Genomic DNA, 20,798 nt, shown 5'->3' on the forward strand with positions numbered 1-20,798 from the left:
GTGCTGTTTCGAGACGTACGCGGAATGATGAGCCGAGTGAGTCCGGTCGCGTCTCCAATCGTCCGTCCATTTAATAAGGACGGGCATCGGACGTCTGGATCCGTCCCGGACGCGATGCAAGGATTAGGGAAACCCTATGCTGCAGCTGAAATCCGTGCGGACGTGAGACTATTTAACTGATTTCCGCTGCATCGCCGTCCTCCGCCACCACCGCTTCCGCCTCTACGCCTCTCCGTTACTGCAACAGGTAGAAAGAAAGCATGATCGCTGCGATTTCGATTTTCTTCCTGTTTTTTCGATTTGTTAATTGCTGGATCTAAGGTTTTGTATCTGGTATCTGTCACTCGATCTGTTGGGTTCGTTTGTTTTCGTGCGGTGGAGATCAGATATTGGTATCGGGCAGCATGTCGGACGAGGAGCACCACTTTGAGTCGAAGGCAGACGCAGGGGCTTCCAAGACTTACCCTCAGCAGGCTGGAACTATCCGTAAGAATGGGTATATCGTCATTAAGGGGCGTGCATGCAAGGTTAGGCTCGAGTCAATCTTATATTTTTTTCTTCCTTCGATCAATTTTTTTAATGAAAAATTACTACTTTGTGACGGTTGGGATATTGGATTAGAGAGCTGTTGCTGCAACTTTTATTGTTTGCTATTTGTTCGGTTTGATGTGGGGCTAGAGGCTAGAAAAATGAGACAAACACAACAAAATTTCTGAAGAGTCACGCATGCTCCTGCTAATTTATGCAAGAATCATGACTCCATGGGGTGGTAGTCTAGACGAGATAGATGGCAGTAAATCTTGACTCGAGGCTTACTCAAGATTGTTGAAGCTTGGGTTGCCATGAGCATGCAGCTACCATCCACAAAGCCACATCTCTCATAGAATGAATGTCTGCATGCAATCTAAGACTTGTTGAAACTAGGTTATCATGAAGTCCAAATTCCATGCGAAGATTGTGTGCCATGCTGTCAAAGATTTCTATACCACTTTGTAAGTTACGCTGCTTATGGCAATTGGTTGTAGGAATGCTGTTGGTTAGGGAAGTTGCACTCAAATTTATTGAGGAGGTAATGTTTGAAAGATCAAGCCACCAATGACAACAAATATATAAAGTATTATCCATGACAAATATCCTCTAGCAATGAGACTTGTCGAAACTTGGTGAGAGTCAGTGGCATATGAAAGACTGAAAGCTCTATATGTTGGGATAGGAAATTGATAAGAAAAAAAAAGGCAAAATCATTTACATACATCTTCATTTGATACAGAAGAAATAATTAGAGTGCTTTATTAATTGTGAAAATGTTCCTTTTACTTATCTCAAAGAGCCAATAGTTGTAGTAATGAATGCAAAAAAGAGGTTGCTAACTTGTTGTATAAAAAAATTTAGAAAAAGATTAAATTTTGAATTTTTTTTTTTAGCATGTAAAACGTTTAAGATATTTATTAACTATCACATTAGAGTGTTAAAGTTGAATGGTTTACCACTCTTCCCAAAAGCTCTCTTGGGATCATAAACTATGGATCAATTTATATATTTATATTCTTAATACTCCTTCATGTGTGGGTGAGTATTCTTCAGTATGGCCCCAAAGCAGTACATATCACTTTGGCCCTAAAGCAGCACAATTGATGTTTTTTTTTTTTTTTTTTTTTGCACAGGCAGGATTAAACTCAATATCTTCTATCATATTAAAGCGCAATTAAACCTGAAAATCCAAGACCCTTAGATGGTGGGCTTATTACTATCCAAGTGCATTTTAAGAACCTTTTTTGGAGTTGTGAGACTAGAAGAGAAGTTTGTTCTTCTCTATCTTACATTTTACTCCTTTCAGCATAATCCACCTTACCATGGCATCAATGTTGAAGATGCAAGGTTCAAAACTTGTGTTAGAAAAGAAAATTATCTCATCAATTCATATATACCCACCTACACATTAAGGCGAATATTAAGAATATAAATATGCTAAAGGGTTCTTTTATTAACAACTTAACTTTTTTTAGGTAACTGCTAGCTATCACCTTTACAATAGTATTAGACAAAGAGGTCCAGGTTCAAATCAAATAAAAAAATCTCATCAATTCAGGTGTTTGAGCTTGGAACAATTAAGTGAACTATACCCACTCACACATGATGGTGAACATTAAGAATCTAAATATATGCATTGGTCCGTTTTCTAATAGCTTGAGCCTTTGAGATAAGTGGTTAGCCAATTAACATTACCATGATATATGGTTCACATTATACTTGTATAAAAATAAAATTTATCATCAGTTCATTTAGTTTGGGCCAATCAAATGAATTATTTTTGCGCATACACAAAATGGGAGGAGCATTTTAAATGTAAACATATAAATTAGTCCCTTATAGTGGCTTGAAATTTTAGGATAAGTAGTTTGCCAATCAACTTTAGCAAAGTGCAACCAATCAACCTTAACAAGAGGTTATGTTTCCTTACTAAACAAGAATTAAAATGGAATATAAAACAACAACAACCAGGCCCCCACTAGGTGGGGTCAGCAAAATGGAATATAAAAGCATAGTCATAATAATCAGACATCCGTGGCAACCTAGAAAATCTGTTCCTCTCCAGGATGAGAAGAGCTGGCATCTTGTCATACACCGATTTGCATGATAATTAATTTTTCAATATAATCTGATGCATAGTTATTAAAGGCATTCGCTTGGCTGTGCCTAGGCGCAGCTAGGCGAATCTCTTGTGCCTATGTGCCTTAAGTGTGTGCCTTGTGACAGAAGGAAGAAATTGATCTTGAGGAAACCAATGAAGATTCAGCTATACCAATCTGAAACATTCGATCATGATGATGATGATGATGATGATGATATGATTGAGAAAGATGATGAAGATTTTGATGATTTAGATATTTGAAAAAAATTTTCAATTTGAATTATGTGCATAACGTATTTATTTGCTAGTGAATTTTATATTTATATTATTATTTAATATTTTATGGATTATAGTTTGTTAGTGAAATATTTTGGCAGAAATTCCTTATATATGTTTAAATTGCAAAAATTATACCCAAAGCGCCTTACTTTCGTAAGGCATGCACCTCACCTTGCGTCATGCGCCTTAGGCCCCATAGCACCTATGCATTTTTGGTCATCTCACGCCTTAAATAATTATGATCTGATGGCCCTCTTAGTGCCATTTTGTTTCTTCCAAAACTTAAGAAAATATCAATACCTAGCATTGTGCCTTAACTAACACACCCTTTTTGCTTATACTGTTAATATCGACACCCATATTTCAATTTTAACTCTTTAAAAATTTCACATACTGAAGATCATCAACAAATTGCTTTGTTCACCAAGCAGATAAGCTATTTTGTTTTCTTCATAACTGGTTATATCTCTTCAACCTAGAATGGATTCTCTTGTAATAAATGGGACTCTCTCTCTCTCTCTCTCTCTCAAATTTCTAAATGTTTTTTCATTGGTTTATCAACTCACAAAGGTTTCAGCCGCTCCTGTTGTCTACATATTGTAGTTGTCAAAATGGTATTAAAATCCAGATAGTAAAAAATATATTTTGCTTTTTCACAGCATCTCATAGCTCCTCAACACAGAAAGAATTCTAGTTGTAGATAGTATTTTTTCCAATATCAAAATAATAATGAATTTAATTATCTTCCAATGTATTTTCACTGGTGTTTTTGTACAGTATGCTTGATACTTCATATCCCCTCATAATATTGTTTTCCTGTAGGTTTTTTTGTTCATGTCAGTTGCATCTATTGCTTTTATTTTTTTTCCTATTACCTATTTTGCCACTATATGCCATCTTGAATTTGCCTACAACTTGTGAACATTGATTGCTCCTTAAGATTGGAATTTATAAGTTGTTAAAAATCAGATCTCCTTATATTTCGTTTAAACCAACTAATTAATATTTTTACTTAGTGAATAAATATACAATATTTTTGTAGTTTATAAATACAATTAGGTGTTTGTGGTACTCTATGCTTCTTATAATTGATGTCTTGTTATATTTGTCTTGCATATGTGTTATATTGTTAATAAGAGATGATAATACTTAATTTGTATCATGATATTTTGTTTATACTTGATAATTTGTGTTTCTTCTTTTTATAATGTCAAAAATGGAGAGAATTTTGAATTAGTAAGTAGAGCTTTACGATGCATTTAAATAGGGGAGCTTTATGCAATGCTTATACTTTATTCTATTTTTTATTTGTCATGACAGTTTATCAATTTTAAAAAAGGGAGAATGTTTACTTGAGGTTTTACTGGGTTAAAATTTTTCTCTCTCTTTTAATAATACATAGCTAGACAAATGACACAAAAACTATCTTATTATCCATCATGGAGACATGTAGCTTGACTAGAGAATTGATTTCATTGGCAGTATTGACATTCTGATATGATTGGACGTGAGTCATGTGACAATGGCAGCACACATCTCAGGCAACATCTTATTGGTGGATATTTAGATATTTTCGTGTCTCTAAAGTCCCTTAAGAAATTCGTTATGCAATAAAAAGAGGAATCTAATGCTAAACAAGTATCAACTTCAAACAGCAGCATAGATGAGCTCTTGGTGAAACTGTCTACTATGAATTTGAAGGTTATAGTGATGGTATACCAAATGGCTCAGAAGTTTAGTCATTTTTCATACTTCCCAATCTGAATATGAGTATAAGCAACAAGTGGGGCATAGTGGTGACAGTTGGTGCTAGTGGAAATGACAAGTGCAAGCATTTCTGTTACCTCATGATAAAGTGGTATTGATCCTTTCTTTTCTTTCATGGGACAAAGACATATAGTTGGTATCCATCTAATGACCTTCTTAGACCATATTAGCAAGCATACTAAGATTGATGATGCCTACAAAAAGAGAAGAAGAAATGATGAAGTATTGTTATACTCATGAGTATTCTGGCACATGTTTAGCATGACAAACCGCAACAACTACTAGTTTAAGAAAATAGTATCTGTTTGAGTTTTTGCAGCAATCTTAGCACATATGAATTTGTTTGAGTTATAATTTATGGAAGGCCATAGATTCCTTTTTCGTGTTGTAGTATTGTAAAAAGGTATTTCTCTCATTTTTACATGTATGATAAACCAGAGTGGTTTAAAAAGACTTGGCCAGTTTTTCATTTTCAAAAAACGGATGGTTGAACCAATTTTTTTTTTCGGTTTCTTTACATCTCTGATCTGTGATGGAAACTGATTTTGTGAGTGACTCATTCCTGTGTTTTCCAGTTGACTGGTCTGATCTGGTTTTATAACTATGCTATGAAATTGAGAATTAGACTAAGGATTCTGTTACATTAATCACAGCTTTAGTTGTATGTTTGTCTTAGCAAATGCAGTAAAAGTTCATGGTTATGGTCATCAGGTGTTACTCATCTTTCTTTTTTTTTCTTTCTTAATTGGTTATTAACCAAGAGGCTTTGGAATTTTTGTAATAGGTTGTAGAGGTTTCAACCTCCAAAACTGGAAAACATGGTCATGCAAAATGCCACTTCGTTGCCATTGATATTTTCAATGCTAAGAAGCTTGAAGATATTGTGCCATCATCTCATAACTGTGATGTAAGTGATGCTTCAGTTTCCATGGCAGAACATTTGTTTGCTTCAATCATGCTAATTTTTCAGAGATGTCCAGGTTCCCCATGTAACTCGTACTGACTATCAGCTTATTGATATATCGGAGGATGGATTTGTATGATCTGATTTTATTAAATTATATATTTTTGTTTGATCCTTCTTAGTCTCTCTCTCACCTTAATACTCATATAGGTGAGTCTATTGACTGAAAATGGTAGCACAAAGGATGACCTAAGACTCCCAACTGATGAAACTCTGCTTGCACAGGTTAGTGCCAGATATATGTCTTCTGTTTTCTTTATGAATTGCTTGAGCTCCCATTTTACTTTCCCCCACTGATTAACTTTTGTTTTTTCCCTATCCATTAACATCTAATTCATGAAGGTTTTGATGTTCTATTCATAAGTGTTTAGAATTAAACTTTGGTTTCACATTTATTTATAGTGAAAAACTTCAACTCGTTATTGGAATGTTACATCATCATTAAGACATGTTAGTTTAAAATTATTTGGAGTAGGCTTTGGAAGGAGAAATATATTTGTTAATAGGATTAGATATGCTAATATGTCGTTCGGTTTCTTATATCAGGATTTGGACTCGAACCATGGACCTTTTCAGTAAAACAGATCAAAAACTTATTATTATCCAAATGATTTGAATTGTTTCAAAAACCCAACATGCATTTTGTGGCATTGGGCACTTTCATCAACTGATGTAAAGATCAGTCATTCTAGCATAGTTTTTCTTTAGATGAAGATAATGAAATGGTTCCACGTTCTATGATTCATTATTTGTTCTCTTTGCTACATCGGCCTTTATCATTCTTATTTCTTATTCATTTGGATGCCTTGATAACTTGTACAAACCACAATAAAAAAGTTATCTTAATAGAAAATTTGATTTCCGAGCCTTTTTTTTTTTTTGTTGGCACAGATCAAAGATGGTTTTGCAGAGGGGAAAGACCTGGTGGTCACCGTCATGTCTGCAATGGGCGAAGAGCAGATTTGTGCACTCAAGGATATCGGGCCCAAGTAATTAATCTGCATCTCTATCTATTCTCCTCTGGCCTTACAGGACCTAACTGGGTCAGCTTATCAGACTTATCTCTGGACGATAACGTGTTATTTGGGGTGACTCCGTGATTGTATGGTTAAAGCATAAGAACCTTTTCATATCATGTTCCACTATATTTTAAAATCGCTTTGCTGTTTTTTAATAGTTGTAAACGCTTTAACATGTTATAATTTCACATTGTTATGGATGCTTTGTAACCGGAAAACAGAGAATTGCTCCAGCGATTGCATTAATCACGCTGGATTGCGGTTCAACCTACAAATATTTATTATCCTTCTGGCGAATATTGTTAGTGAGACAATGACAATATCGTCTATAGTTTGGTGAAGGGGCTTCGGGAAAGGTTTTAGACGCTACCCGTAACACTGTGGAACTATGAGTGTAGTTGTGGATAAATGCATGCGTGGATTATAAATTTATATTTAAATCCAGAAGATTATTGACCAAATATCAAGAGTTTGAAAGTATTAAAGACTATAAATCCAGCAGATAGTATTTAGATCCAGGACTGTATTTTCACAGTTGTGGTCTTGTGGAGATGACTGTCATATTGGTCAAGGAATGTATCTGACGCCAATTTGGTGATGCCAAAAATATCTGACTTTTGGCCGGAATTGGCTGGCTAACGTCGTAGGATTGCTTCTCTAATAATTTCAAGGATTGCAAATCAACAGAGGGCATTGCTCATTGGATGCTTAAAGGCAGACATTTATTACTTACGTGCCAAGGGATCAATAAGAGAGCAAAGCCATCTGGACAGGACTGCATGAGCATAATATACCTTGGCAAATTTAGTTGGGTAATAGTGGCCTGTAGAGCAGGCTTTTGGCAATAAAGAAACAGCAAAAAAAAATATCTTTAATCCTCTCTATTTTTCTATCAAATAGCATTTTACTCCCCTATATTTTAAAAATAATATTTAACTTCCTTTGACCTTTGGTCAAATGTAAAAAAAATTATAAAAATAATTATATCCTTATCTTTTTAATATTTTTTTAATAATCTTCTGAGGAAAAAAATAATTAAATTTATTAATAATTTATGTCTATTTCTTCTTTCTTTGTTGATATCTAAATTAATTCTAGATAATTCAAAGACCTAATTAATTTAAATCAATAAATTATATATAACTTCTAAAAAGATTAATATTTAATTATATAAATAAAATAAAATTAAGTAGTTTAAAATATATATTTTTATCGCCTCGACTATGCCGTCTTCGAATACAATCTATAATAATTATTTTTTTCATTTCCTCCTAAATTTAAATTTTAGATTCGCCACTGTTCACGATTATATAAGGTTCCATGAAAATAAGAGAAGATATAATTTTTTTTTCTATCACGAAGATAAATTTTCTTCATCTCTTCAAACTCTTTTGTTTTCTCATGTATGTACGTGAGTCTCACATCTCAACTCATCATTGACTTAACCGTCAAAGAAGATAGCACCAATAATATCAACCCTCAACTAACAAATTTTACTTTGCAGAATGCACCAACATCAACCATAGATCCGAGCAAATAACAAAGGACACCATCACTAGATACTTCTATATTTTTTTTTATCATTTTATGTATATTTTTCTCTCTGTATACACTATCGATTCAACTAATCAATAATTAAAAAATCGACCCAAATATATATATATATATATATATATATATATATATAATTATTTTCCACATCAATTCAATATAATTTTTCTTTTAATATTTAAGTGTTATTTTTTAAATACAACGATAAAATTTAATATATATTTTTTTTAATATTTAAGTGTTATTTTTTAAATACAAAAATAAAATTCTACTTGATAGAAAATAGAGGGAGTTAGTATTTTTTCCCCCTAAAGAAAATTAATGCGATTGTTTCTTCAGGAAGTGTTGGACCCCTCTCTCAACCGCAACAACCCTACAAAAAGAACATGTTAAATAACACTTAAAATTTATCATTTCAAAATATTAAAATTAGGAAAAAAATACTTGGTGTTGGAGTCAAACAGCCCCAGACAGGAATGATGCTATCAAGGCACCGATTAGACAAAACTGTAAAAGTTGTAAAACAGCCCCCAGGGCGTAGCACAGACGGTGGGCGCATGGTATCTCTGGCGTAATGGCCAGGGGTCGATTCTCAGGAACTGACGACCTGAGGTTTACCCCGCCATGCGCCTATGGCCTGTGTACCTGCATGAACCTCCCTCCATATCCGTGGGGCCGGCACTAGGGGGGCCGCTAAGGTAGCGGATCTACCTTTTGTAAAAGTTGTAAAACAATAAGCACGCAGAACTAATCAAAAAGTTATCATGACCTTAAAATAGAAAATAATAGAGTTCTAGGTTCTCCATTCTGAAGTTCTGTTTTGACCAACCATATCGTGTATCAACTTAATGGCACAGCCATTATATTTATCCTCTTTGCTATTGGGCTACTTAACAAAGAGATTATTTTGTTGATTAACTAGATATTAGGTATTTACTTCTCTTCATTTTTGGCATACCAAACTAAACTATTGCATAGCCAAACAAAGTTGTTCGTGATGCTACGAAAGATAGAATATTTTGTCACCTCTAAACAAAACTCAGACACCAACACAATTAAATCAGTGGCATGAAAGAGAGAACTACACACGCCATCCGAGTGCTTGGGGGTCATGATAAAAGATGCTCCAACGCAATGTCATAATCTGAATAATCTACAACCCAAATTCCCTTTCAACTAGTCCGCATGACACTTTTACTGGATCCGCATCCTACTATTCTCTGCTGCTCTTACTTGAAGAAAATATGGATATATTGAGCATGTTACTGCCAATCTCACATGACTTTTCTCTAAAATATGTATATGTATATTGTGGTTGTTTGCTTGCCAGAGTTCAGGGCATCTATAACAATGAATAATGATAAAGCATTTGGCCAGTTCTTTCAGATCTCTGAAGTGTACTTCAAATTGAGGACACAGATGACCAAGAAATTCTGAATAACCCTTGAACATGTCAATCCATCCTTAACTACCCTTCTATAACTAAAGCTTCATTCTTTATCATATTTCAGGGGGTGATGGCTTAAAATTATCTTAGCCCCAGCTATTTTAATGATACAAGGAAAGGACTGTAGTAAATGAACATAAATTCAGATGATACCATTGCTTCTCGTGCAGTGAGCCTATCCTGATGAACGTATCGCAGGAGTTTATCAAGAAAATCTATTGCCTGCACAGGTTTTTGCCAGCCATGACAGAGGACAATTAATAATGTTGAATATACACATCGTTAGCAAAATTAAATTTGAAAACAGTAATTTTTATTCTTTCAGCAAATATGAAGTGAGCACAAATAGAAACCTCTGGAGAAACAAGGTGTTGATTGTCAGCATTAATGAATTTAGACCATGGTTTTCTGCTGTGCCTGAAGAAAGCAAAGCAAAAAATATGAATTTGGGAAATATTAGAGCTTATGAACATTCCATCACATGTACCTCATACCTTCCAACGAGAGCATCAAGCTGTGGATCAAGCTCTAGTCGATACTTGTTTAGGTACACATTTAGTTCATCAGTACCAAAAAAAAAAAATGATTAACCAGGCTGGATAACGTCAAGCCTGGGATGACCGGCCCAGCCCCACGGAAGTTTTCCACCGGCCACCATGATAAATCGGGAAACGCTCGCAGCGGGCAGCCCAGCATCCTTTAGTTGCGTGCCCCATTTGGAGGAAAAATTCATGCAAATTCGCCATAGCTGGAGTTCGAACCGCGGGTGCCTGGATGACAACCTAGATGCTGCCGCTGTACCATAGCCCCGGGGGCTAGTTCATCAGTACCAAGAACCTGGAAAAGAAGAAGAATGAATATCCAATCATTAAAAGTCTCCCGCAAGAGCATAGGGATGGTAAAGGGTACCCTAACAATGAACCTGTATGTGCATAGGTGCATATTTAAGTAGTTATTTTCTTTTGATGGGTCTATAATGATAGTATTGGTAATTTCTTGTTGTGTAGCTACATTTATGATAAAAAAAAGGGCAGCCTGGTGCACGAAACTCCCCCCATGTGGGATCCCAGGGAAGGATCCATTGTATGCAACCTTATCCTGCTTTTTACAAGAAGCTATTTCAAGGATTCGAACCCATGGCCTTTAGGTCACAAAGCAACAACTTTGCCGTTACGCAAACTTACGTTTATCATAATTTAATGATTTTATTAGCAGTTAACTAATATGTTGTCATTATATTTGTAAATCTTAATTAACAATAATTTTATACTTGGAAAGAATTCAATTACCCATTTATTTGGATACCCATGAACTACCCAATCCAATTGTAGCAGGTCATGGTATCAGTTTGGCTAAACAGATAGGCATAGACATTAGTCATTAACATCTATGCAAGTATTAAGCAGGTAAGGCTACCGATTAATTAAATGGGTTTAGTTTGAGTATGGCAAAATGCAGGTACTGTAATATCAGCTAAATCTCGCAATGCACCAAAACATTGTAAATTTATTAGTAATTGGCTATAAAATGGTAAAATTTTAGGTCAGGTCAGTTTGATATCCTGCAAACTGAAGGGGAAAGAGAAATGAGAGACATTGTTCTATTTCCATGTAATCACATTCCAATGTCCCCATTATGGAGTTCAATAATATCCTATTTTCCAAAGAAAAAAAAACTTTTAACCAATAAAGAACAAAAACTTTGTGATCATCATTTGTATCTATGAAATCTTAGAAAAAAATATTCTCTCATATAAACATCAATAAGCACTTTATCTATAAAGAAATGTTAGAAAAAAAAAAAACATTCCATGGCACAAAAAATATGAAATCATCTCAACTAAGCATTCCATGGCACAAAAAATATTTCTCCAACATCGACAAAAAGTTTACCCAAGTGGGTGAACACATTTTGCAGCAAGTACAAAAGCAAAAAAAACCAAACTATATCCTCATGATGGTTCTTAAATGTTGGTACACCATGTTGGTGCACCATGTGAAAGAGGTGGAAAAGCTCAAAAGAAAATTAAGGAAAAATGATCAACATCAAGAATATTGATGAATCTCTCTGCAAATATACTGCATTACTTAAAGTGGTGCCTATAATATTTGACAAAAAGTTATCAGTACTGTGATTTAATAGCAATAAAGCAAAATACATGCTAATGATAGAGTGCAACGGGGGATAAGATCTATATAACCTATCTCAAATAGTTTAGTTGATGACATAGTTTGGCAATGATAATGATTAAAATCTATATAATGTTGCTGTAATCTGCTGTAATCCCACTGGATTACACTGACCACCTTGCTTGGTTGTGCATGCACATCTACAGCTGATGTTTTCTAATCCAAGCATTGATAGCCAATCACCCAAATGAATAGTGCACATGTAGTAAGTGAGGGGCATGCAATACAAGTTAAAAAAGTATATATATAGCTTGTCACTTGCAAAAGTGTTTGTTTAAGTTAACTTACAAGCTACCCAATAGTGTAATTTAGGTTCTTAAATCTATTTAGTTCAATCCACAAAGGTGCAAATTATCAAAAATAGGTTTTTTTTCTTTCTTCTCCACAACATATGAAGGCATATACACCATGCAGTCCTCTTCCAAATCTGCCAAGGCAACTGCATAGCTGCTAAGTGGTCATTCACAAAATCATGTCTAATCCAGTCAGGCACATATGCCACTGTACTGACATCCAAACTTCAAAAAGGCCAACATTAATCCATTACTGAATGTAACTTCATCATCCATTCTAATAAGTTGAATATTAAAGGGTTTTGTTAGAATAGAATATTTATAGGGGTATTTTTGTCTATTATTGTATATCTTCTTTCCTATATAAAGGCCTAACTCATGATCCTAAGACATGAGATTTTAGGTTTTACTTTGAACATGGTATCAGAGCCAAAACCCTAATTTCTTTCTCTTCCCCGCGCCGTCTTTCTACCACGCCGAATTCCTTACTGTGCCCTAGTTTCCTATTCTCCCGACGCCTTCTTCTCGCGCCGGCCCCCTCCCCGTGGTTCGTCCGCAAGGTCTACGGCATCCCCAGGAGACTCTGTGAAGGAGTCCTACGTCTGCGCCACCCTCGCCATCATCCTCGCAGCCGGCTTCGCCACCGACGCAATCGGCATCCACGCCCTCTTTGGTGTTTTTCTGGTCGGCATCTTCGTACCTACTGACGGCCCATTCGCCGGAGTCCTCATCGAGCCCTCTGGGTCCTCCTCACCGGCATCGCCTTTGTCACTGGCGTCGCCATCTTCATCAACTCCGCCCTCGCCGCCAGTCCCGTGCTCTCTCGGACACCAGAAGCTAGCCGGTGTTCCCATGCCCTAAAGCTTCTCCTCCCTCGCCGCCAGTCCCGTGCCCTCTCGGACACCAGAAGCTAGCCGTCGTTCCCATGCCCTAAAGCTTCTCCTCTCGCGCCAATCTTCCGCCGCTCTCTTCCCTCTTGCGGCGCCAAGCTTCCTTTCTCCCGAGCAGCCTCTGCCGCTGTTAGTTTTCTTCTACCCTGTCACCAACAGCCAACAAGTTCTATTCATGGCTACCTCTGGCATCCCAAAGCCAGATACCTCAATCTTGACCAACCATATCACTGCACCCCTTTCTTCCGAGCAGTTGGACGGTAAAAATTATATCTCTTGGGCATCTGACATTGAGCTTTGGCTTGTTGGACAGGGTTATGAGACACATCTCACTCAAACTGAAGAAGATGTTCAAGTCGTCGATCGTCCTCTGTGGAAGAAGGTTGACGCTCAGTTGTGTTGTATTATCCGAGCCACCATCCATCCATTTCTTAGGAATGTCTTCCGTACTCACAAAACTTGCAAAGCAGGATCAACAACTCTTCACAAACACCTCTCGGCGCCTCTATCAAGTTTGTGAAGATCTCATGACCATCCTCAGCACCCATCAGATTAAGGATTCAATGTCAACTTATCTGGGTTCAGTCTCTAGCCTTCTTTGTGACTTCAATGAACTGCCCCCACCTGCGGCCAATCCTGTTGAAGAGCTTGAAAATCGGAAGAAATTTTTTGTCTCTGGCTTTATATGGTCTGCCCACATATTATTCTCATGTCAGTGATCAGATCCTGGGCAGTCCCACAGAAGCTACCATAGACAATACTTGGGCGACTCTTCTCCGTGTCCCAGCCAAAGTATTGACAATGCCTTCTTCTGTTCCTGTTTCTGTCGACTCGTCAGCTTTGATCTCTCGACACAAAGAACCTCCACCTCGCAGGGGTGGCAAAGGACGTCCTTGGTGTGATCATTGTCACCAACCGAGACACACGATTGATAAGTGTTGGAGTCTACATGGTCGTCCTCCTCATGCTGCTCAGATTGTTCAGAGTTCTGTTGCTTCTTCAGCTTCCACTTCACAGTTAACACCTAATTCGACTTCTACACCTTCCTATACTGACTTTCTGAAATGGTTTGAGAATCGACAGGCTTCGGGTTCCACTGCATTGCAGACGCTGGTACTTCCTTTGTTGGTATATCTCGTTCTTCGGGTCCTTGGGTTCTTGATTCTGGGACCACCGATCATATCACTGGTAATAAATCCCTATTTTCCACTCTCACTACTTCTGGTAATTTACCAAAGGTCACCATGGCCAATGGTTCCCAAACTCAATCCCAGGGTATTGGCATTGTTCATCCTTCTTCATCTCTTTCAATTCATAATGTTCTTTATGTTCCCGGAGCTCCCTTTAATTTATTGTCGATAAGTCAACTTACTCGATCTCTTGATTGTGTCATTTCTTTTACTAACACGTTTGTTTCCTTACAGGACCGGAGTACGGGGAGGATGATTGGCTTCAAATGTGAATCTCATGGCCTATATCGGCTTCAACAACCCTCTTTTCTTGGTTCGACGGCGGCATCTCCACTTCTTATTCATGCTCAGTTAGGACATCCAGGTCTTAATAAGTTGAAATAGTTACATCCTAGTCTTTCTCACTTAGGGTCTTTATCTTGTGAGTCGTGTCAATTAGGTAAGCATGTTTATAGTTCTTTTTCTCCTCGCATTGAGAGTCGGGCTATGTCTCCTTTTGCTTTGGTTCATTCTGATATTTGGGGTCCAAGTCATGTTTCTTCTACAATGGGGTCAAGGTATTTTGTTACTTTTATAGACGATTTTTCCCGTTGTACATGGTTATATCTGATGAAGGATCGTTCAGAATTGTTTTTTATTTTTGAATCCTTTTTCCTTGAAATAAAAACTCAATTTGGTACTTCCATTCAACTTTGCAAAGTGATAATGCACGCGAGTATTTATCTAATCAGTTTCGTACCTTCTTGACATCTCATGGTGTGTTGCATCGCACGTCTTGTCTTCATACTCCTCAGCAGAATGGGGTTACAGAACGCAAGAATCGTCATCTCCTTGAGACCACTCGGACTCTTCTTCTCCATTCTCATGTCCCTCATCAGTTTTAGAGTGATGCCGTACTTACTGCGTGTTATCTCATCAATCGCATGCCTTCATCCACTCTCCAAGGTAAAATATCTCATCAGGTACTTTATCCGCATCAGTCTCTTCATCCTTTACCACCTTGGGTATTTGGTTCTATATGTTTTGCTCATGCTCTTGATCCCAGCATTGACAAACTCTCTCCCCGGTCTCATAAGTGTGTCTTCCTTGGGTACCCACGGTCTCAGAAAGGGTACAAGTGTTATTCCCCTACTCTTCGTCGGTACTTCATCTCTGCTGATGTCACATTCTTTAACTCGGTCTCTTTTTTTGGGCCTTCCGCTCGCTTCACAGGCCGAGGTTTCGGCCTCTCCACCTGCACCAGTAACTATCTTTTGTCCTCCAGAGGCACCTCTATCATCTCTAGTCTCGTCTCCTCCTTTGCAGGATTATCAACGTCGTCCTCGTTCTGATGCTTTGCCGCCGACCAACACTGACACTACCGTGGGCACATCTTTGGAGCCAAGTCCTTCGTCGTTTCCTCCGATCCCATCTTCTGACTCTGATGTTCCTATTGCACTTCGAAAGGGTATGCGTTCCACTCATAATCCTTCTCCTCACTATGTTTCTTTGAGTTATCATCGTCTTTCTCCATCCTACTAATATTGTTTGTCTTCCTTGTCGTCTGTTTCTCTTCCAAAGACTGCAGGTGATGTCTTTGCCCATCCAGGATGGAAATAGGCTATGCTTGATGAAATGAGTGCCTTACAGAGCAGTGTGACTTGGGACCTCGTTCCTCTACCTCCTGGGAAGTCAGTGGTTGGTTGTCGATGGGTGTTTACGGTGAAAGTTGGTGTAGACGGCATGGTTGATCGTCTTAAGGCCCGTCTCGTCGCTAAAGGCTATACTCAGGTATTTGGATTGGATTATGGAGACACTTTTTCTCCTGTTGCCAAGTTGTCTTCTGTGCGTCTTTTCCTGTCCATTGTTGCAATTCGTCATTGGCCCCTTCATCAATTGGACATCAAAAATGCATTCTTACATGGTGACCTGCTCGAGGAAGTCTACATGGAGCAACCTCCGTGTTTTGTTGTTCAGGGGGAGTCTTCTGGTCTTGTATGTCGCTTGCGAAAATCTTTATATGGTCTCAAGCAGTCACCCAGAGCATGGTTCAGTAGATTTAGTACCGTAATTCAACAGTTTGGCATGACTCGAAGTGAGGCTGATCATTCCGTCTTTTATCGTCACTCATCTACTGGTTGCATATATATAGTGGTTTATGTTGATGATATTATCATTACAGGTAATGATCATCTTGAGATTTCACAAGTAAAACATCTTTTCAAACATTTCCAGACAAAGGATCTAGGCAAACTCAAATATTTCCTAAGGATAGAAGTGGCACAGTCTAAAGATGAGATCATTATATCCCAAAGGAAGTATGCAATGGATATTCTGGAAGAAACAAGAATGTTAAACTCAAAGACAGTCGACAATCCTATGGATCCTAATGTCAAGCTCCTGCCAGATCAAGGGGAGCCTCTTTCAGATCCTGAACGGTACAGGCGATTAGTAGGGAAACTAAGCTACCTTACTGTCACCCGTCTGGATATCTTAAGTGTAGTAAGTCAATTTCTCAACTCTCCGTGCAAAGAACATTGGGATGCCACGACTCGCATTATTCGATATATCAGGGGTGCACTAGGAAAGGGACTTCTATATGGAGACAAAGGACATACTCAAGTTGTGGGGTATTCTGATGCAGATTGGGCAGGATCTCCCTCTGATAGAAGATCTACTTCTGGATTTTGTATATTTGTCGGAGGTAACCTTATTTCTTGGAAAAGCAAAAAGCAGAATGTTGTGGCAAGATCCAGTGCAGAGGCAGAATATCGAGCTATGGCTATAGTCAGTCAAGAACTTATATGGTTAAAACAGTTGCTTCAGGAACTAATGTTTGGAGAGGTTACACAAATGTCACTCATATGTGACAACCAGGCCACTATGCATATTACCTCAAATCCAGTCTTCCATGAGAGAACAAAGCATATTGAAGTTGACTGTCACTTCGTCAGAGAGAAAGTCATACCTGGAGAAATATCTACTAGTTTTGTCAACTCACATGATCAGCTAACAGATATATTCACTAAGTCACTTAGAGGTCCCCGAATTGACTACATATGTAACAAGCTTGGTGCATATGATCTATATTCTCCAATTTGAGGGGGAGTGTTAGAATAGAATATTTATAGGGGTATTTTTGTCTATGATTGTATATCTTCTTTCCTATATAAAGGCCTAACTCGTGATCCTAAAACATGAGATTTTAGATTTTACTTTGAACGGGTTTATTTCAGGATAACTAACAATAGACAATTGAGAAACAAATGAAGTTCATAGCATGACATACCTTGAAGCTACACGAACATTGTACTCCTTGCCAGGATGGTAGAATTCAGCAAGTCCCCAGTCTAACAACCAGAGCTTCTGGAGCTCGTGGTCTATCATTCCATTATGAGGCTTGACATCTTGATGCATAATTCCCTCAGAATGGCAGTAATCCATTGCCTGGAAGTGCAGGAAGTTATAAATGAACAGAGCAATATGAAACACATTAGAGGAAATTATTTTGTGGTAACTTCAGAAAGAGAGAACAAATAATAACTCGATACCACGAGTTAAGTTGGGCAGGACAGCATAATGGCCAATCAAATCCATCTTTAAGGATTAAAAAAACTGTAAGAGCAAAATAACAGTTGCAGCTGAAATAGCAATATTTCATCGTGGGTCCCAAATGTACTTATGAAAAAAACTACATTTCACTCACAGCAGAACAGAAATAATAAGTTAAATTTGTCTTTATTCATCAACATCCGCCTTAATCTCTTTCAGAAGATCTTCCTTGTACTCTTCAAAAGAACCAGGGAATTTTCTAACAGTACCGTCTTCCACAACCCATATCTCACTTTTCTCTTCATCCTCACATACTCGTGATATTAAACGTGAGTCGTGACTCACCAAAATAACACCACCAGTAAACTCCTGAAGTGCATCTGCCAGTGCATCGATACTTTGCATGTCAAGGTGATTTGTTGGCTCATCCAACAAAAGAATATGAGGCCTAGACATGGATATAGAAGTAAACACAACGCGAGCCTTCTGGCCTCCAGATAATTTGGCAATGGGTGTAAGGTGGTTGTGGCTAGGCAGGCCAAATTTCCCAAGTTTAGCTCGCACAGCCTCTTGCTTGCTAAATCCTTCTTGATCTGGATGAAGGCGGAGAAGGTACTGAACTGGGTTCTCTTCCATGATCAGGAGATCAACAAAATGCTGGGAATATCTCCCAATCCGCAGCTTTTGACTCCGACGAACTTCTCCTTCAGTGGGCACCAAATCCCCTGCAAGTAAATTCAGCAGTGTGGATTTGCCGGCACCATTTGGTCCTACAATGGCAACCCTTGTCCCCATATCAATTCCCACATCAACATTGGAAAGCCTAAAATCCTCCCTGTTTGGATAGCTGAAGCTGACCTCGATGAGCTGCAGAAGTGGCGGTGTCAGCTCAGTGGGCTCCGGGAAGTGGAATACAACACTATAATCCCTCCACCGTTGGGGCGCCTCAGGTGGTGGCACATCATCATCTTCCACCTTCCCCTTTGACTTACTCTTAGCTGCCTTGGCAGCGACATACTTGGCCCGATCATCAACCTTGTCTTGCTTAGCCTTGTTGCTAGTCTTCTTTGCAGCTTTCATCTGCTTCTCATAAATTTCAAACTTCTTATTTGTTTCTTTTCGCTTTTGCTCATAACCACTTTCAAAATCATCAAAGTTCCCACGGTAAACATGGAGTTTCAGCTCGTGAAGATGTATAATCTCATTGCAAACGGTGTTAAGGAAGTCTCTGTCATGGGACACCACCACCAGCGTCTTCTTCCAGCGGCAAAGATACTCCTCTAACCATAATACTGCTCGGAGATCAAGATGGTTTGTAGGCTCATCCAGAAGTAACAAAGTTGGCTGCACAAAGAGAGCTCTGGCCAAGGATATCCTCATCCTCCATCCTCCGCTGAATGACTTGGTTGGACGGCGCTGCATCTCCTTGGTGAACCCTAACCCAGCTAAGATCTTGGATGCCTGGGCCTCTGCAGCATCGGAACCCAAAAGCTGCAACCTTTCATATATTTCTGCAAGCTTCACTCCACTATCATCGTCGTCTTCATCGTCTCCTCCTTCAGGTTTCTCGGAGAGAGCAGCAGCCTCCTTGCGGAGGCTCACCAGCTCCTCGTTAGCCGACACAACGGCCTCAAGAGCAGTTCTTGCATCCCCGACTACTTCCTGCTCGACCAGGAGCACATCAATGTTGCGTGGGACGGGAATCTTCCTCCAAGCAAGGAGCTTTAACAGAGTAGATTTCCCCTTCCCGTTTGGACCAATAAGACCGTACCTCTTCCCATGGGCGATCTTGACGGTGGCGTTCTTCAGGAGCTCCTTCCCCCGAGCAGAAACAGAGAAATTCTCGATGGTGATATCCTTCACGTTAGCATCGGCGGCGCCCTCTTGAGCGTCAGGATCAAGGGCGGCTGCGCGGGATCCAATAACCACCGTGAAGACATCGTGGTCATCCCTCAGGGCCTGCTGCCGTGCCTGCTCGGCAGCGTTCGCATTGAAGATATCCTTCTTCTCCCTCTTCTTGAGCTCCTTGTCCGAGATGGTGGCGGCTGACAGTTCAGTAACAGCATTTCGAGCTTTAGGTCTTGCGGTCTCTTCCTCCGCGACCTCCACTTCCTCATCGTCGGAAGGCGGTAGATCGATGTCATCCGTATAGGACGAGGATTTGGCTTTGGGCTTAGGCTTTTTCGAGGCGCCGAAAGACGAGGCTTTGGGCTTGTCCATGGAGGCAAGCATAGCCGACACGGAAATCTTCTCCTTTTTGGGTACAGCAGAGGCGATGGAGGCGGATTCCCTGGATTTTCCGCCCTTGGAAGAGGAGACGTCGGCGGCGGTTTTCCTCACCATAACGGCGGTGCCTGAAGCAGAAGAAAGAGAGGGAGGATGCGCCGACGAACCCCGAACGACGAACGAAGAGGGAAGAAACCTAACCGGCCGGGAAGAAACCTAGCCCTCCCGGAAGAAAGCTGTATTTCGGAAACACTTCGATCGTTGAAGCCATTTGCCCTTCATAAAAAGGGCAAATTACCGAATTCGTATCTAAAATTTGGTGGTAAAGTCCAGTGTTGGTCCCTCTTATTTTTCACTTACCCCAGAGTAGTCCCTCCTCTTTTCGGGCTGTCATAATGGTCCCTCGTGTTTCAAAATATTTCCCTAATTCATCCTCCCGTTAGATTCCCATTAACAACAAACGGAGATGTTAGTTCATTTCGTCACATTTTCTCCAAATTAGGAACCCTTTCTTCTTCACTATTCTCCCAGATTGAAACCCGCTGGAGGAGGATCTCCCAAACTCAAAGGAGGATCTCATGGTCGAAGGCCACTGACTCAAAGCCACCACACACACCGCTGCCCACTGATTCAAAGGAGGATCTTTGGTTAGTGTAAATTGCTTTCCTGTTGTTCTGCACCGAACAAAATCAGTTTTCTGACTCCCAGTTAGGTTATGGTGTCATCCATTTACTCTTAACTCTTAAATTTGATGTTACCTGTTGAAACATTCTCTAATTTTCTTTTCCTGACGTTCTTTGGGAATTTTACAATATAGTAA

The 20,798-nt window shown here is 39.0% G+C and overlaps 3 protein-coding genes across 5 annotated transcripts; 1 reads left to right on the forward strand and 2 right to left on the reverse strand.

Annotated features, from left to right (window-relative positions):
- The first annotated feature begins 87 nt into the window (after positions 1 to 87).
- LOC121967522 (eukaryotic translation initiation factor 5A-2-like) lies at positions 88 to 6,857 on the forward strand. 2 transcript variants are annotated; one of them, XM_042517812.1, is made up of 6 exons: positions 88 to 247; positions 387 to 527; positions 5,463 to 5,585; positions 5,659 to 5,715; positions 5,793 to 5,867; positions 6,534 to 6,857. In XM_042517812.1, the coding sequence occupies exons 2-6, from the start codon at positions 405 to 407 to the stop codon at positions 6,633 to 6,635; spliced, it is 480 nt and encodes a 159-aa protein (XP_042373746.1). In that variant the 5' UTR covers positions 88 to 247; positions 387 to 404; the 3' UTR covers positions 6,636 to 6,857. The 2 variants fall into 2 exon arrangements, with proteins under 2 accessions (XP_042373746.1, XP_042373747.1); XM_042517813.1 differs by having other exon boundaries at positions 93 to 247; positions 382 to 527.
- Positions 6,858 to 8,594: 1,737 nt separating this feature from the next.
- On the reverse strand, positions 8,595 to 10,593 carry LOC122055177 (casein kinase II subunit alpha-1-like). Its single transcript, XM_042616557.1, has 5 exons — positions 10,582 to 10,593; positions 10,461 to 10,496; positions 10,154 to 10,236; positions 10,013 to 10,076; positions 8,595 to 9,881 (listed from the first exon to the last, which is right to left on the reverse strand). Exons 1-5 carry the CDS (start codon positions 10,591 to 10,593, stop codon positions 9,756 to 9,758), a joined length of 321 nt encoding a protein of 106 aa, XP_042472491.1. The 3' UTR covers positions 8,595 to 9,755.
- On the reverse strand, positions 10,155 to 20,269 carry LOC121967523 (ABC transporter F family member 4-like). 2 transcript variants are annotated; one of them, XM_042517814.1, is made up of 4 exons: positions 17,907 to 20,269; positions 17,752 to 17,815; positions 17,490 to 17,647; positions 10,155 to 10,496 (listed from the first exon to the last, which is right to left on the reverse strand). In XM_042517814.1, exon 1 carries the CDS (start codon positions 20,093 to 20,095, stop codon positions 17,939 to 17,941), a length of 2,157 nt encoding a protein of 718 aa, XP_042373748.1. In that variant the 5' UTR covers positions 20,096 to 20,269; the 3' UTR covers positions 10,155 to 10,496; positions 17,490 to 17,647; positions 17,752 to 17,815; positions 17,907 to 17,938. The 2 variants fall into 2 exon arrangements, with proteins under 2 accessions (XP_042373748.1, XP_042373750.1); XM_042517816.1 differs by lacking the exon at positions 17,752 to 17,815.
- Positions 20,270 to 20,798: the final 529 nt, after the last annotated feature.

The sequence above is a fragment of the Zingiber officinale genome, chromosome 3B, assembly GCF_018446385.1.
Source record: "Zingiber officinale cultivar Zhangliang chromosome 3B, Zo_v1.1, whole genome shotgun sequence".
NCBI lineage: Eukaryota > Viridiplantae > Streptophyta > Magnoliopsida > Zingiberales > Zingiberaceae > Zingiber > Zingiber officinale.

Coding starts and splice junctions, on each gene's coding strand:
- LOC121967522 (XM_042517812.1), top strand. CDS start 405: ATGTCGGACGAGGAGCACCACTTTGAGTCGAAGGCAGACGCAGGGGCT. Junction 5,586..5,658: donor CATCATCTCATAACTGTGAT/GTAAGTGATGCT, acceptor AGAGATGTCCAG/GTTCCCCATGTAACTCGTAC. Junction 5,868..6,533: donor ATGAAACTCTGCTTGCACAG/GTTAGTGCCAGA, acceptor TTGTTGGCACAG/ATCAAAGATGGTTTTGCAGA.
- LOC122055177 (XM_042616557.1), bottom strand. Junction 10,237..10,460: donor AACTAGCCCCCGGGGCTATG/GTACAGCGGCAG, acceptor TAATCATTTTTT/TTTTTTGGTACTGATGAACT. Junction 10,077..10,153: donor CTTGATGCTCTCGTTGGAAG/GTATGAGGTACA, acceptor TGCTTTCTTCAG/GCACAGCAGAAAACCATGGT.
- LOC121967523 (XM_042517816.1), bottom strand. CDS start 20,095: ATGGTGAGGAAAACCGCCGCCGACGTCTCCTCTTCCAAGGGCGGAAAA.